Source organism: Rhipicephalus microplus, chromosome 3 (assembly GCF_043290135.1).
Source record: "Rhipicephalus microplus isolate Deutch F79 chromosome 3, USDA_Rmic, whole genome shotgun sequence".
Lineage (NCBI taxonomy): Eukaryota > Metazoa > Arthropoda > Arachnida > Ixodida > Ixodidae > Rhipicephalus > Rhipicephalus microplus.
In genome coordinates, this window is record NC_134702.1 from 213938991 (window position 1) to 213956981 (window position 17991).

At 45.7% G+C, this 17991-nt stretch overlaps 1 protein-coding gene across 3 annotated transcripts in view; it reads left to right on the plus strand.

Annotated features, from left to right (window-relative positions):
• LOC142804124 (venom metalloproteinase antarease TserMP_A-like) overlaps positions 1-17991 on the plus strand; it is a 156575-nt gene that overhangs the window by 86 nt on the left and 138498 nt on the right. For all 3 annotated transcript variants that reach the window (XM_075890705.1, XM_075890707.1, XM_075890706.1), the window contains exons 1-2: positions 1-26; positions 9491-9660. The exon at positions 1-26 is cut by the window's left edge and continues 86 nt beyond it. In XM_075890705.1, coding sequence (XP_075746820.1) covers positions 1-26; positions 9491-9660 — 196 coding nt within the window. The remainder of the gene's footprint in view (positions 27-9490; positions 9661-17991) is intronic.

Sequence of the window (17991 nt, forward strand, 5' to 3'; positions counted from 1 at the left end):
ACAATTTCTTCGATGTTCTCGTGCAGGTAATTATGTGTTTTGTGAAGGGTTTACATAGAATGTATAGTTATACTCCACCATTTCTCAACTATGGAACTTCCTCTTGCAATTGTTATAGTGTTCGTTTCATAGACGAAACTATAAAGCACAATATATGTCCACTGTATTATTCTCATTGTTTTCTCGTCTCTTTCTCGTATTCCACTTGAACTCGTACTGTGTCTTGCATTAAATACAGGTCACTTTAATCTTGGAAATGAGAATCCCTTCTACGCTGATACTACAGCGCAAAATACGAAAAGCAAATGTGTTGCGGACAGTTCGAATTGTTCTTTCTTGTCTTTGTTCGCCGCTTATTGTAATCAGTGCAAACTTCGCCCTATGCCATAGGAAAGCCTATTTGAATATATTATTTATTAATTTGAGACAAACTATCTATAGTATATAACGTATCATATTTATGTGATAAACGTACATTACAATAATGGAGGTGGTGTGGGTCTCCAACTGATTTTTCTGAGTGCCCCCTTGAATCCTAAAATTTTCATTCTGTGCCATGACGTGTTCTCGATGTCGTTTCTTAGACGTACATGGCCTTACATTGCCTCAATAAGGCGGCGATTAGGCACGACGCTCAAGAGGTATTTTTCAGCCGCGGCAAACAATGGAGCGAGAAAAACTGCTTTAAAGTGAACGACGTGGGGAGCTAGGCCGGAAAAAATGGCAGCTTATCCACGGAGCGAATGATGGAGAGTGGGGCGAAGCATCCCTCCGTCCATTCGTTCTTGCTTCCGTCCATCCATGCGTGCGTCTGTGTAGCCGCCCATGCGTCCATCCGCCCGTCCGTGCGTGCGTCTGTTCGTGCGTCCGCACGTCCATCTGTGCGCCCGTTCCAGCATTCGTCTATGCATCTGCTCCTGCGTCCATTCATGCGTCCATCCGTCTGTGCAGCCATCTCTTGCGTCCGTCCATGCATCTGTCTGTGTGTCCGTTCGTCCACCTATTCGCCCCACAGGGGCGCCTGCGCAAGTAGGCGTTTGGTGTGTAGCGACACCACGGACCCGAGCTAACGGGGGAGTTTCTACTCCCTCCCACGCCTAGCCGTGCGTGGCTTTGCCATGTCCGGGGAAAAGGGGATCCTGGGGGTTGAGCCGACGCCGGGTGATTGGACCTTAAAGGCCCCCCGGCAGAGGCAACACACCCCTTTGGCCCTGGCTTCACGTAGACGGCACCCCCGGATTGACCCGCCCGGGGGGAATCGGCAGTTGCCTTTTTCTGTCTCCACCTCACATCTTCGTCTTTTCTCTCACTTTAAATTTTTCCTGTCCTCTACTCACTTCCATTGACTTCCGTGTTTCCTGGCGGCAAGAGTTAACCCTGTGTGGCTATCCTACCTTGGATACACCATATTCGGTTATAGTGGTGGCGTACAGCTGGCGTCTGCAGGGCCTGTATTTACAGACCCTACAGCGTCCCCTTGTAGGACTCCATGGTGGGTGGCTGGCGCCGCTGCCGAAAGTAAGCATTTACATATGGCTTGTTCCTTCCCCCCCCCCCTCCCTGATCGCCCTCAGAAAAGAGGAGCACCGATGAAGTTTTCCAGTTTTTTGGTAACCAGAAAGTATTTTTTTCCCGATTCCATGTTATCCACGCTGACACACCCGGCAAATCAGTGCGAACACTTTCACCTTTTCTAGTATCAAAGTCTTTGAGGGAAATCTTTGGCCCAGGATATAAAGCTTCGAGAATGGCAAGTGGTGACCTTCTGTTGGAGCTCCACGACCAGAAACAATATGAAAAATTGCCTAACCCAGTGAAATTTGGAGATACCAAATTAATTGTAACCCCACACCGAACCATGAACACCACCCGTGGCGTTGTCTCAAATGATGACCTGTTAGGGCTGACGGAGGCTGAACTACTGGAGGGTTTCAGCGAACAGAATGTCATAAACGTAAAACGAATTAGCATGAGGCGTGATGGCAAAGAAGTCCAGACTAAACACCTGATACTTACCTTCAATTCAAGTGTACTGTCCGACTCCGTTGAGGCTGGGTATATCAAGCTTCGAGTGAGGCCATTAAACCAAACCCCCTCCGTTGTTTCAAATGCCAGCGGTTCGGCCACAGTTCACAGAACTGCCGAGGCCGCCTAACTTGCGCGAAATGCAGTGCTAAAGAGCACACACCAGATGCCTGTGAAAACTCTCTTCACTGTGCGAACTGTAATGGGGAACATGCCGCATACTCGCGGTCATGCCCGTCCTGGAAAAAGAAAAAGGAAATTGTCACAATTAAGGTAAAACAAAACATTTCATTTAAGGAGGCACGAAGGCAGGTGTCCTGTCTACCAGAAACTAGCTTTGCCGAGGTAGCGCGTCAGGGGGCAGCGCCACGACGGCCCCTGGCGCCTGTCTGGCACACGCGTAGTGAGCCAGCGGTGACGCCATTCGCCCCCTCGGCGGTTGCAGCCAGTGCTGCTCCGCCATCCAAGAAAGACCCACCAACCTCCGGGCTGGGGGCCGCGAAGGTCTCGTCTTTTGAGGCGAGGCCCTCAGAACAAATGCAGCGCTCGCAAGAGCGCCTCTCCAGGGCCTCGCAAGAGGCAATGGACACAACACCGAGCGTGAGGGCGCAGCCAGCGCCTAAGGATCGGCGTGACTCCATCGACCGATCCAAAAAAGAAAAATCTCGTGTCATGGCCCCTGGAAAGGGTCCGTGAGCTAACTTTCCATCCTTGAGCACACAGCACAAAACACATCTAAAATGGATACACAGATCTTACAGAGGAATGTGAGAGGACTTCTCCATAACCTCGATGATATTAGAGAACTTCTTAATAAACATACTCCAAAGGTGCTGTGTGTTCAGGAGACACATCTCAAGTCCACACAAACAAACTTTCTAAAGCATTATGCCATCTTCCGCAAAGACCGTGACGACGCTGCCGCTTCGTCGGGCGGTGTCGCTATAATAGTTGATAAAGGTGTTGCCTGTAAGCAATTAAACCTCCGAACGTCTCTTGAGGCAGTTGCTGTGCGAGCAGTGCTGTTCGGGAAGCTACTAACAATTACCTCTATTTACATTCCCCCGTGCTATCAACTTTCAAAGACACAATTTCAAAGCTTCATTGATGAACTTCCTCCGCCATATATAGTCGTTGGTGATCTTAATGCACATAATCCCCTATGGGGCGACTCCCGTTTAGATGCGCCAGGACGCCTAATAGAACACTTTCTGTTTTAGTCAGGTGCATGTCTACTAAACAAAAAAGAACCAACGTACTATAGCACTACACATAACATATACTCTTCCATAGACCTGAGTATTGTCTCGAGTGCTATAATTCCATATCTTGAGTGGTTCGTTCTCAAGAACCCTTTTGGGAGTCACCACTTCCCGATTATGTTAAAGTTAACAAAAGAAGATACATGCTCACCTGACTTTCCTCGCTGGAACACCAAGTCAGCCAACTGGGAATTATATCGAGAAATTACATTTTTAGACGGAGATGAGATTGCTGATTTTTATATAGACGATGCTGTAGCATACCTAACAGGTTTTATAATTGACGCTGCAGTGAAATGTATCAAGCAGACCAACAGAATGACCAATAAACGTCGCATCCCATGGTGGAACGACGATTGTCGGAAAGCGCGCAATAGACAAAATAAAGCTTGGAGACTACTCCGAAATTACCCAATGGCTGAAAACCTCAACAATTTCAAACAGGTTAAGTCCCAAGTCAGAAGAACGCGTCGCCTTGCAAAAGAAAGAAAGTTGGAATAGGTACATCTCCGGTATAAATTCTTACACCGACGAAACGAAGGTTTGGAATAGGGTAAAGAAGTTAATGGGTCGGGAGTCACACCCCCTACCTTTGGTAAGTATCCAAGGGGAGAGCCTGGAGGAGCAGGTGGACTGCCTAGGCGAACACTTTGAATACGTCTCGAGTGCATCGCACTACACAGAAACGTTCTGAAGATTCAAAGAACGCGAAGAGCAGCAAACCCTTCAATCTAAACGTTGCTCCAGGGAGGCTTACAACTGCCCATTTTCATTAGCTGAACTTAAGGCATCTGTTTCGTACTGCAACAACTCGGCGCCAGGTGGCGATCGTATAATGTACGAAATGATCAAGTATCATCCCCAAGAAGCACTAAAAACGCTCCTAACCCTCTTCAATACCATGTGGGAAGCTGGATATATTCCATTATCATGGAAAGAAGTGATAGTCATCCCGGTACTTAAACAAGGCAAAGACCCGTCCTTGGCCGCCAGCTACAGGCCAATAGCGTTAACAAGCTGTTTGTGCAAACTATATGAGAAAATGGTAAACCGGCGCTTAACCCACTTCCTAGAAAGTAACAGTATACTAGACCCCCTTCAGTGTGGTTTCAGAGAGGGGAGGTCGACGATAGACCACCTCGTTCGCATAGAGACGTACATCAGAGATGCATTTATTCATAGGCAGTTTGTGCTTTCGGTATTCTTAGACCTGGAGAAAGCGTACGATACCACATGGCGATTCGGGATTCTACGCGATCTTGCCGCCATGGGCATCCATGGGAACATGCTAAACACAATTAAAAGTTATCTGTCTAACCGAACCTTTCGCGTAAAAGTGGGAAATGCTCTCTCTAGATCATTTACCCAAGAGACTGGTGTTCCGCAAGGGGGCGTGCTTATTTGCACACTCTTTCTTGTAAAAATGAACTCCCTGCAGTCAGTCATTCCAAGCGCGATGTTTTATTCTGTGTATGTCGATGATGTGCAGATGAGTTTCAAATCATGCAATATGTCTATCTGCGAACGACAAGTGCAGCTTGGAATGAATAAATTCTCTAAATGGGCGGATGAGAATGGTTTTAAAATAAACACCCAGAAAAGTACTTGCGTACTCTTCTCCAACAAACGAGGGGCAATGCCACTTCCAAATATTATGATCAAGGGAGAACAACTCTCTGTGAGAAGCGAGCATATATTGCTAGGAACCACTTTAGGTTCTAAGCTCACGTTTATTCCCCATAATAAACATGTAAAAATGAAATGTCTGAAAGCGATGAACCTCCTAAAGCTCCTATCCCGTACAACATGGGGTAGTGATCGGAAGTGTCTTTTGAACTTGTACAAAAGCCTTGTTTGGTCACGCCTTGATTATACCTCTATAATTTAACATTCCGCAACGCCAAGTGCTCTGAAAATAATAGACCCCGTTCACCTTCTGGGTATCCGACTGGCAACCGGTGCTTTCAGGACAAGTCCGATCCAGAGTCTCTATGTAGAGTGGAATCAGTGGTCACTTCACCTACAGCGATCCTATAGCAGTTTCACTTATTTTATAAAGTTACGCGCAAACATAAAGCATCCTTCTTATTCAGCTGTAAACGTTATGACCGCTGCCACCCTCTACCATAATCGACCCGCAGCATATTTTTACGCACCTACAGCGACTGTTTTTAGGCCCATTTACAGCCACATCATATCTGTTTTATCTACACTGCACATCGTACAATTCATTATCATCGCTCTGGCGCTCTTTGGCCACATCTGGCCCTTGCGCCAATAAACTCCACTAATCATCAATGATCATCCACCTATTCAACACTCCAAGTACCCCCATCTCGCATCTTTTCATCATGTATTCCCTCTATTGGAGCATCGCCATCCAGCGGACATTCCAAGGACTAAACGAGAGGTGGCACACGCACACTTTCTTAGGGCTTCCGCTTCGGGTCTACTTCCCACCTTTAACCACCTCGAGTTCATGATATATACTAGTTCACTGTATTCGTGAAACTGCGGCCCGACGACCGCTTAACCTTTCTAAAACCAAGGAGGTCACACGCAGCTAGTAAAACGTAGCAACCTTTTCCTGTTAGATAGTGCTCAATGTACATGCCAATGGCTGCTAATGGAAAACAAGAGACAGAAGAATACGGCTTTTACTTTCTTACGGCTTGCGATTCGTATCTACTTCCCACCTTTAACTACCTCGAGTTCATAGTATATACTAGTTCATTGTATTCATGGCACTGCGGCTCAACGCTCGCTAAACCTTGCTAAAACTAAGGAGGTTACACCCAGCGAGTATAACGTAGCAACCCTTTCTTGTAAGATAGTGCTCAACCTGCATGCCAATGGCTGCTAATGATGAATGAGAGACAGGAGCATTCGGCTTTTAGTTAACGCGCACGCCGTAAACTTTTTATTGTTCAACAAAGCACAGGAGAAATCTACCACCAGCACCACCCCTCAGGGCAAAATGTAACACTGGTTACACACTACGACTACGACTACGACTACTAGGGACGAACAGGTGCCGCTTTAAGGAGCTTCGCCCCTAAAAGAGGGAAAAAAGCGCCTTTCAGCTTGCATGAATTGAGGCTGCAGTGTCATGTATCATATACCGCTCACTTGTGAACGTTGCTTAAACCGTCAGATGTGTAAATGACTATATCAGGAAGTATGCCTTCTAATTGAAAACGATGGAATAAACTCACAGACCTTATCACGAAAATTACGGTTGTCTTGACGCGTTGTTACAGGAATGATAACACAGAAAAAGAATGGTGGTGAACGCTTCAGTAAATTTTATCACGTTCTCTAGATCGCGATTATCTCAGAAAATAACTGTTGCTAATGTGACACTAAACGTGTGAAAGCGTTGGGCCTGTTATTATCGCATGCTTGCCGCTAGTGTTTACTGGCCATCACCTGTAACGTAACCAAACACACAGCCCCTGCAGCAGCATCACCGACAGGTGGAAACAGGGCGAAAATTGCACATTCTTGCTCTAAAAGAGGACGAGACTACGTGAAGCAAACATTTCAGGTTTTCCTCAAACTAACTTTTATCTTTGACAAAAAGGAATGATATTTCATTATTACTCTCCTAGCCGACTGGTCTAGGACCAGGCTGCAGAAAAGTTAAAAGTTTGTTGCCCATTCTGGCAGTTTTCGCAGATCTGGCATTCGTACAATTATGAAATCTGCACGTGTATTAAAATAATTCATCACAGGACTATGCATCTTCAGAATGACGAAATGCTTACAGGAGAATCCGTTCGCCATCTAAGTCCCAAAGGCAAACGCTTCACTGTTACTTAGTTTGAAACACGGGAAGGTATTATTTATAAACAATGCGAGATAACTTACTCAAACTGCCTGAAAATAATGACCTTGGTGGAGGCCTATTTTTGTGCTTAGAATCCGTTAGTACCACTGTAAAGCTCTACGTTTCGCATACATAGAGTGTACTACAACAGGCTAGTGTTCAGAACGGTCGCAGCACCAATGCACAGGGAGTGAAGTCCAGACAGGGTCGATCTGCTTGTGGGGTGGTGGTCGGTATTCCGCAATGTGTCATTATTTTAAGAGTAACGCGTAGCTCCGCCAAAGTAGTTCACGAGTAGAATGCCCTTTTTTTCACTCTAAAGGGCCGGGTTTGAAGCTGAGTTGTAGATGGTGCATTTTTCTTCGGTGCACTCACCGGATTTTGTAAGCGCACTGCACACTGATAAACAGTTCGTTATTCTTACGGCGGAATTTTTCTATGTAGCCAGTTTACCAATGGTCCCTACTGAAGCTAAATATTCTGCAATGAAGATTAGTATGAAATCTGAAATGCGGAGAGAAAAGAACCAGTCGAGAGTGGGGCATAATATGCCATTCTTTTCATTTCTCAGCCATGCGTTCATCGCATTGATGACATTTTCTTCCATTCCTAATAGGTAGTTCTGTAAGGTAACTCTTAATGTATTACATAGTAGGTGTTTAGTACTAGTACAAAAATGTCATCAAAGTAGACTTGAAGAAAATTGGTTGAATAACAAACTGACTACCCTCCCTAATTAAAGAGACAGTGTATCGAGAAGAGACTGTACAATATTTACTTGAGGTGTCTGAAGTGTAGGCCATTGAAAATAAAAAAAAATACCCAATATTGTGCAACGAAAACGATTGCACTTCGTTTTAAAGGGGACTCAAATGCTCTTCATTATGATTGCACAGCCAATATTCTGAATTTAGTTACGGTCAAGGAAATTCTGGCGTCCGTGGACAAAACATTATTTGCCACAAGTTTACGAAGCACTAAGCGCATGTGTAGTGCCTGCTCCTTCAGAGTTACAAGAGAGCGGAACATGAGGCAGGTTCCCCGAATTATAAGACATACCCAATTTGTAGAATCTGTCTTACGTACATGTGATATATTGATAATGTGGCTCCATGCATTCCTAATCTCCGATTGCTTATTCTCCGCAACATGACATTTGCGCGAACCCCGTTTTCTGCAATATATTCTAGCTGAATTCGCCATAAGAGAGAGCATCTTATATCACTCCTAGATATTTTATACTTTAAACGTGTGGGATGTTTTCACTTTTGTATGAGAGAGACGTGTGTACTGGTCCTTTTGAAGCGAATACTAACATGCACACAGGTTCACATATATAGAAAATTAGGTAACGTCAAGCCAATGTTCCACTTCAGATAAGTATATTTGCAGGGTCTGATAGAGTGCGTGAATATCATTGGCTGAAGTAAAGAGCGCGATGTCATCAGCATAGCTGTTTTGGGAAGCATAATAATAGGCATCAAGCAGAATAAATTATTGTATAATGCCGGTTTCCACTAAACATTCAGTTGACAGAAAATGATGGTGTCGTTGTTTTCTTCTTTTTTACGTGTTCTGTTTGCGCTGGCCGTTACTATAAAGAAATAAATAACAAAGCAGCTGCTTTATACCGGCCATGTATGTACAGGAAATGCGTTAAAAAAGTGAAACAGAGACGACGAGAAATAGTGGGGGCTGAAGAAAAAAAACACCATTTGAAGAATGTTGCACCGAAAGTAACAACTAATAGCGGAAAGCTTATTCAAATGCAACCACTCTGCAAAAAAGACATTTAAGTGTTGTGATTATTACTTCCCTTCCCCTGCACTCCCAGGAGCGTTTTTTGCTTCAGCTCACACCAGTGCTTGTCACCACTGCTTGACGTATTGAATTGTTGTTACATGCTGCGCAATGTATATCGCAGAATCCGTCTTTTTTAAACAGATGCTGCCACATTTTTACCACTGTCTTGTTGCTTTTATGTTTTATGTTTATTTTCCTCTCAAAGCAGCTAAATCGAAGTTTTGTTTTTAATTTCTACTATTGTACCATACAAGTGATATTGCGCTTATGTAATATGTGAATGACGTCATGCACTCTCGCAACTGCTGTCTTGGTAATGCAGCCAAGTCAGGCACCTTTCGGGCCTTTTGCTGCGTGTTCTAAGACAATTGTATATTGTCTTGAATAAGTTCTGAATGAATGATATATTGGTGGCAGAAAAAATACGAGAAGCGTATACGTGGTTTTAGTCATATTTTTTCCGGTACACTTGTTTCGCAATATTAATTCACAAATTTTGATATCTTTGCTTTTCTAATATGACATGAAATCTCACTGATGTGTTACTTAGCTGTTGTTTTTTTGCACGCAGGGGAATTTTTCGTCTACCCAAGTTTGCTTCAAGAAAGGGACGCTGCTTTCGATTTGGTTGTTCATATAAACGACAAAATAACGCTGAATCTTGAGAAGAGCTCTGTACTGGCGGACGAGCTCCAATTTGTCACAACCAGTGATGTAGGAGATGATGATCATCTGGAACTGGTGAGCTCGTGATCTCAGGTGGCATGCTGGTTAGATTGAATATGTGTTCAGTTGACTTGTCCATTTTTGACTGTTTTTTGCACTCAATAGAACATCACTCACAATGTTCAAGCTGCAGCAACCTTAGCTGCTTTATTACCAGGACATGTAACATGTGCCGAAGCCATGACTGATACATATCAACATTATCAGCTTTCAGCTAGACCTTGGCCAGCTAAATGGCGTCTGCTATGTTATCACACTTTCAAAGGCCTATTATTTTACACGCTAAAGGATTGGTTCACTTTAAAAAGGGCCCATCAGTGCGAGACGTGTAAGTGATGGTGGTGTATATGATTTTTTCGTGCGGGCAATCGCTGACGCTCTATTCATAAATTTAATATGAACACCATATTTTCCCCAAAGCAGGTCTGTATATATTGATATCATGGTGCCGCACAACAAGTGGAACTACGATTGACGTTGTTGTATATTCGCAGAGAACGCTATAGCTCACTGATGAAACTAACAAGCATGACATTCAATGCCTGCAGGCAACCAATACCTTATATGACTCATTCACGGTACAAACTAGCGGTTCTGATTCGTCCTTTTATGCACAGCGCAGGTGAGCGATGGAGAGTTCAACGTTGCATCTGGGTTTAGCCCGCCTCTGAAACATTCGCATTACTGCTGCACCACAACGCGCCAGCGAATAGATACTGCCCCGTGTGAAGGGGCTCCTACACGTCAGGGTAACACAGAGGGAGAGAATTTAACACGCTGTAAAGAACACAGCAAGCGTCAAAACGATTAATAGAAAAATTGGTATAGCCAAAGCCAGAAGTACATACGCACTAAGGGACAAAGAAGGCAAAGTAACTACCTATGTAGATGGACGTTGAGGAACAAGAACAGGACAGATTGGGCCAAGGAACAAACCGGGGTTAAAAATGTCTCAGGTGAAATCAAGAAAAAGACATGGACATGAGCCGGGCATGTAGCGCGTAGGTACAATGTAGCGCGTAGGTGTGTCTATAAATGTAACTGACTGAACTTCCAGGAAAGGCATGCAGATTAGGGGGAGACAGAAACTTGGCTGGGTAGAGGATATTAGGAAGCTTTCGGGCAAAAAGTGGCAGCACCAGCACAGGACACATTTTAAACAAAGCTCTCTACAGCAAAGCAACGTCCTTGTGAAACCAGTGAGTCAGTGGCTGGGCCTTTTCAGAGATATTAGGCACAAATTGGCGAAAATAGGAGCATAGCCACAAAAAGCTTCGCAGCTCCCGGGAAGACTGCTGCTGTTTGAAGTTGATAAATGCATAAACTTTCTTCGGGTCCGGCCTGACGCCGGCGTTTTTTACAAGGTGTGGCAAAACCAGTGTTTCACATTGACCAACGCGCCATTCATTTTTAGGTTCACAGTCGAAGCAACTCTCTTCAAACATGTTAAACCAACGCTGAGGTGACAATTATATTCCCCAAAAGTTTGTCCTGGTGGTAAGCACATCTTCCAGGTAACGTGGGCAAGTTTCCAATCTAAGGCTCCACAAGACAGTATTCATGTAGCGTTCACATTTTGCCGGGACATTACACAATGTGAGTGGCACAACAATTATTTCAAATAAACCGTTAGGCGCAACAAAAGCCGTCCTTTCTTTATCAGTCGTATCCATGGCCAATACTCGCCCGACAACTCTACCGAAGAAAAATGGGAGACTGAATGTCGGTAGTCGGTGACATCATCGATACGATGGAGCGGGTACTTCTCGGTAAAAGAGTTTAGACGCCCATAATGAACACAGAAAATCCAGGACGCCTCTTTTTCTTTACCAAAATAACAGGCGCTGCCAAAGGAATTGAAGATTTTTGTGTGACACCGATGGCTAGCATCTTACTAACTTATTCTGCAAAACTTTACGCTCTGATGCGGAAACGCGATGAAGCTTTTGTCGCAGAAGATGTGCAGAGATAGTGTCAATCTTGCATGGCAATATCCATGCACAGTCTGACGACGCCTGACGCGCTCGCGTTTTTCTCGATTCTGAATTGTTCCTTCTGCATTTCACGACGAGCACGCCGAACTCGTCCGCACCGAGCGCCCTTACTCAAGGCTCAACATCATGCACGTGATTGTCGAGCGACAGCGACAAACTTGATCCGTTGCACCGTCGCGCCGCGACGGCTACAACCGCGTGTCGTTGACAACGCGTCTGTGTAGATGAATATGATACCTGAGTTTCCATAAATGTCGAAAAAAAGTTCAAAAGAAGGTCGATGGCAACATGCCAAATTTATTACTGTCTTGCGCGGCTTGAAAAAACCCCAAAAGCGTTTGACGACCTTCTTTTAGGGGCGAAGCTCCTTATAGCAGCACCCGTTCGTGCCTCGCAGCCGTTGTAGTACGTAACAAGTATAACATCCTGACCTCCTAGGTGGTGCCGGCGAGAGATTCCTTCTGTGCGTTGTTAAACAATAAAAGATAGTGCTCAATCTACATGCCAATGCCTGCTAATGGGGAATGAGAGACAGGAGTATTCGGCTTTTAATGCGCACGCTGCAATCCCCATTAGCAGCCATTGGCATGTACATGGAGCACTATGTGACAAGAAAGGGTTGCTACGTTATAATCGCTGGGTGTGACCTTCTTAGGTTTAGAAAGATTTGGCGAGCGTTTGGCCGCAGTGTCATAATTACAATGAACCAGTATATACCATGAACTCGAGGTGGTTAAAGGTGGGAAGTAGATACGAAGCGCAAGCCTTAAGAAAGTAAAAGCCGAATTCTGTCTCTCATTTCGCAACAGCATTCGTTAGCATGTACAGTGCGCACTATCTGACAGGAAAAGGTTGCTATGTTATACTCGCTGGGCGTAACCTCCTTCGTTTTAGAAAGGTTTAGCGAGAGTTGGGTCGCAGTGCCATGAATACAGTGAACTATTATATACCACGAACTCGAGGTAGTTAAAGGTGGGAAGTAGACCCGAAGCGCAAGCCGTAAGAAAGTGTGCGTGTGCAACCTCTTGTTTAGTCCTTGGAATGTCCGCTGGAAGGCGGTGCTTCTATATGGGGAATATATGATGAAATGATGGGAGATGGTGGTACTTGGAGTGTTGAATAGATGGACGAATGAATACACAGACAGATGCATCTATGAACGCATGAACGAACGCAGCTGCCCTATTGTAAAAACCAGCGCCACTGGGTACAAGCGTCCAGCGCCATGCCTGATTATGGGCCCAGAATGGCGTTGGTACCAGCGCCTCCCAGCACAGATACTGGGACGAGTGGCAGCGTCCCAGTACTCTGCGCAAAATGTCTTCGCAGGGTTAAAACGGGGGTGCCCATTAGCCATAAATATACAAACATATAAGTAAAATAGCGTGCATTCACATTTTTGGCCGCTGTGGTAGCTCAGTGGTTAGAGCCTCGAACGCGTTATTCACATTGAAAATAAAAAAATGAGAATTAAGAAAAAATAAAACGCCTACAGACGGGATTCAAACTTGCCACTTCGTGATTTTGAATTGAGTACGCTATTCACTACGCCACACTTAGGAGCGGGGGGGGGTTGTAAAATGACTATTCATCCAAAGAACGCACCGTTCAGTTTAATGTTTACAAGTCGCACAGTCAAGATTGAAACGATATTCCTTTCCAAATAACAATAGCGTCTTGATTAGACAGTGACGAACGGCTTCCGGGCACCGAATGACGTGCAGATATTTGCAAGAGCACAAAGTTTTTTGAAGCATCCACATCTTAACTTTGAAAAATCTCAAATTGACTGGAGGAGCAGCCACAGATTGTCAGCTGTTGCTGCCGATAGTTTTTTTTTTTCGCTTTGATAGTCGGTTCTCACACTTGCTACTGGTCGGCATGTACAGATGATTTAAATGTCTTGTTCGGTAGATATCCGCGCACACAAGTGAATATTGGGTAGCGGTGCACATTCGGCGTGCCAGATTACATATTTGCAGTTATATCGATATCTGCAACTAAGAAACCGCCGAAGAAATAAGTGATGCAATTCGCTGAAAAAGTATGCCACAATGTTAGTTCACTATGGCGTACCAAATTACCAGCTTAAATTTGCGTGTTAATACATACGAGTGAGAGAAGTACTGGCTCCTGCGCTCAGAAGACAGCTTTCGGTAACAGCCTACGTTGCTGAAAGCATGACACATCAATCGTCGCCGCTCTTTGTGCGGGCACCGCGCACGTGGATTAATGGTTGATTTAGGATCAGGGATGTCTAAACTGTACTCTACAGTCACTCTTACACTTTATGATTGTGCCTAACTAAAGAAAAAGCGCCGACAGCATGTACACCGACGCAGCTGGCAAGATAGGCCTCGTTGGGACGGGGCACTGGGTAAGGCTTCTCTCGAAGCAGCTTAGTTGCGATGCTTGAAGTTTCTGCATTTGAGCTTTGCAACAATTCTAACTGTTACCTAAACTGTACCGAAAGTAAGTGGAAAGTGAATAAATGCCAGAGATTCATTTACGGAGTGGCGATGCCGAGCGACAGCCGTTTTCCTGGCCTCCGCTGGCAGTATACAGCGGGCGTGTCAGTGTACAGAGATATGCAGTTATAATGTAAGAACAATTTAAAATCCCCTTAGAAATACCAATGTATTCCGCTGAAAACGTATGCCAGGGAGTCAATTCACGAAGCCGTACCAAATAACCAGCTGAAAATTTCGTGTTGTTACATTTCAGTCGGAGACGTACCGGCTGCGGCCGGCAGCTTTTGGTGACAGCCTGCGTAGCTGAAAGCGCGAAGTTTGGTCGTCAGTGCTTCTTGTGCGAATATCAACACAAAACGGAACTAGTTGATTAAGGTTCATGGAAGTACAAACTATATTTTACAGCTATTCTCACGCTTTAAAGCTGTGTGCACACGAAGCAAGAAGCGCCGGTAATAAATGTACCAACACTGCCGCCACGAAAGGCTTAATGTTTGCTAGGCCGGGCACTAGGTAAGACCGCTCTCGACGCGGTAAGTTTGGATGGTTGCAGATTCTGCATTTGAGCTTCGGAACATATCTAACTGTTACCTGAAGTAAGTAGATGGACAAGCTTGGCCAGACATATATTAATGCGGTGTGGCGGAATCGAATAACGGCTTTTTTTCTCGCCTTTGCTGGGAAACCCTGCGAAGCGATCGAGAGAGCTCATTTACGTTTCGTCAACATTGTGGCAAAAACAATTTCCTGTTTCCGTTAAGAGCGGCGTGCAGCTCCAGGCTTACAAAAAGTGCAACTTGTAATCGTTACAGCAATACACGGATGATGCGAATATGGCCGGTATACGCGGGGGCATATGCAAAAAGGGTGCATTATAATTGCTGCGATACGTACGTGCGCCGCAAAAATTACGTGTGCTTGGTATCTGTCAGGGTAGCATCTCTCCGTGCCGTCATATCAAGCGTTTTATATTCAACAACACTTAAACATACCACGGCACACGTTACAATTAGGTGCACGCTGTGCTGGTAGAAACAGTTCCAGTATTCACCAGTGAAAATTCCAGCGTTTCCAGTGCTTCGCAGTGCGCACCAGCATCACAGTGGTTGAGCCAGTGCCCTAACCAGTGCGACACAGCTTTTTCCCAGTGCGCCCAGCGACGTGCCAGTGATTGCAAGCGTGTACCAGTGTCTCCAGCATGTACCAGTGCCAAGAAACGTACTGGCATCACGCTGTTCTTGCAATAGGGAGGGGCGGATGCATGAACGAACGCTGGGACGGAGGCACGAACAGACGCACGCACGGACGGGCAGATGGACGCATGAACGGTCACACAGACTGACGCATGGAAGGACGGAAGCAAGGATGAATGGACGGTTGAATGCTTCGCCCCACTCTCCATCCTCTCCATCATTCACTCTGTGGATATGCCGCCATTTTTTTCTGCAATCTTCGCTTTAACCGAGCCGTGGTGGACAAAACATAGAAAATGTCGGCTGCAATGCACTTCCCGCGATCATTTCATATTGCAGCAAGCTACCACATTTGTCACAAGCTACTACTAAAAAAAAAGCAAAACACCAATGACAAAATTTTTCACAATATTGGACCGCTATCTCGCTCGCCGCGTGAGATGCGAGTGTGAAAGCTCAACCACATGCACGAAATTTTCAAACGAAAGGATTTGCTGTAGTAGAGGCGCATTCATCACTGTCACTTGTCGCGTTGCGCAGTTCTGGAAACAGAAATGTCATTTGTCACCCGGGAGCAAGCGTGATGATGTCCGGCAACATGCCTGCATCATTGATCTTCGCTTTGGCTGCTACTGGCCACGGAGGAAGGAAAGTAGGAGAGGGCGTGCCCAGCCAGCACGCTACGTAAAAAATATGAAGGAAATGGCATCCTGGCGGCAATATTCACTGGGCACATTGGCGGCGTTGCTATGGTTACGTGCTCTGCGCTGCGTTACCAGTGCTCTGCTCCGCGTTATTGGTTACGCGGTGTTCTCCTGGCAGTTACTGTACTCTTAGCAACGTTTACAAATTCTTTTGTCTATCACTGGGATTCAGCAGAGCGTAGAACGAGTGAATATCGATGTGTCGTGTGGAGGATGACGCGGATGAAGCAATTAGGTGTTCAGCAAAATTGCGTTGGGCATCATAACCAACGGAATGACGTCGAACGTCTTGCAGGTCAGTGACGGTTGGGAAGTGCTCCGCTTGTGACAACAGATGACGCTGTTGAGCCCCGCAAGACGCAATGAGGACCATGTGCACATACGTAGTATCGTGTTGCGTGTGTACAGTAACAACTTGCATGTGCGTAATAAAACAACTTTTCTGGTCCGCTTTGTATACTCTCCCCCAGAATTGCATGTAATCTCAACGTAACAAAAACCACTTTCAAGTGTCACTTGCACCCTGCTCAAGGTTACCATGCTCGCAGAATGCTGACGCCGGTGAGTTTCACGCGGAACACGGACACAGGGGCCGGACGCAGCGTCGGCCGCGTGGCACAATGCAACCGTAGAAGGCGCATGATCGATCGTATTGCCAGTACAGTTGCTGAATTAATGATGGGAAAACACCCGCCGTTTTCAGTGCATCTAGCGCGCATATTATGTACTTGCTTCGTTGTCGGTGAGCTGTTACTCGCTGGTAATACTCGGATAAAATGATTTCGCCGAAGGTGTCGCGCTGGCACAGAGTGTTGAGCCCTGTTCCATTAGTTCCGGATCGTCACGACACGCGCACACATGCTTTCCGAGCCGGAGAGAGAGCCGTGCCTTCTGCATTACACTCGGATGTGAACAAGCGAGGAGAAATTGCCCAGTCAATATGGCCGACTTCCGGCTTTATTGCGGCTTCATAACGAGTGACGTCAGGCCTCTCCTACCTCTCCTGCCTCCGTGCAACTGGCTCTTGATTGTTAGCTGCACGTATTTCAAGAAATGCTAGGTATAGACCACCTTCTTTCCAGTAGGATATCACGTGTAGAGAGAGGCAGCAGCCGTATAAATTTTGTTGATGGTCGCTTGCTACAATACCAAATCGCCATGCAAAGTGGGTCCTGGCTATCTTAGCGTACGCTTCATGGAAGCCATTCCCATGGTGTCCAGTGAGTGCACATGTTCAGTTCGCTCTCCACTGATTGCCTGAAGCTCAGCGAGCAGTGCGCCACCTGTCGCCGCATTTCTTCCGCAACCTCATTTTGTCTCCACGCAGCTTTCACAACTCCCGACTCAAATGAGAAAGACCGAATGCGTATCGCCGCAACGAGTGCTGCCCTTAGAGACCCACTTCAGGATGCGCATCTTGGTGGCCTTGCATGAACACTAATCACGTTAGTTCTTGAATTAGGCTTAACGCGGCTGGTTGCCTGACGCACCTGGTCGGTCGGTACGCAATTACTGTATGGTTCTTCAAACATCTCAACACGTTTTTAAGCAAGTGCAGACCTATAAAATTTGTTGAGGAGTTCTGTTACTGTGAAATGACGACGAAGTGATTTTTTCATAGAACGTTTGTGCCCATGAAACAGAACGCTTGTGCTCATCAAACGATGACGAAGTGATTTTCAAACAGAACACTTGTGCACATGTCTCAGTACTTTCAATTTGCTTTCCGGCGAATCCTGGAAGCTGTCACTCCCTCCTTTGCGTTGATGCTTCAGGACACACCTGAGAATGATCCTGAAGTGCAACCTCCAAGCTGTCCTTCAGGAAGCGTGACAACGCATCGAGTGACATGGACAGCGAGCGTACAATTTGTACTTTGATGGCTTCGAGTCATTGAATGATGACTTCAAGGTCGTTATGAATCGAGCTACAAAACGAAGACTGCTGTGAACGGCGTCGTGGGCAAGTGTTTCCACCGTTAAGA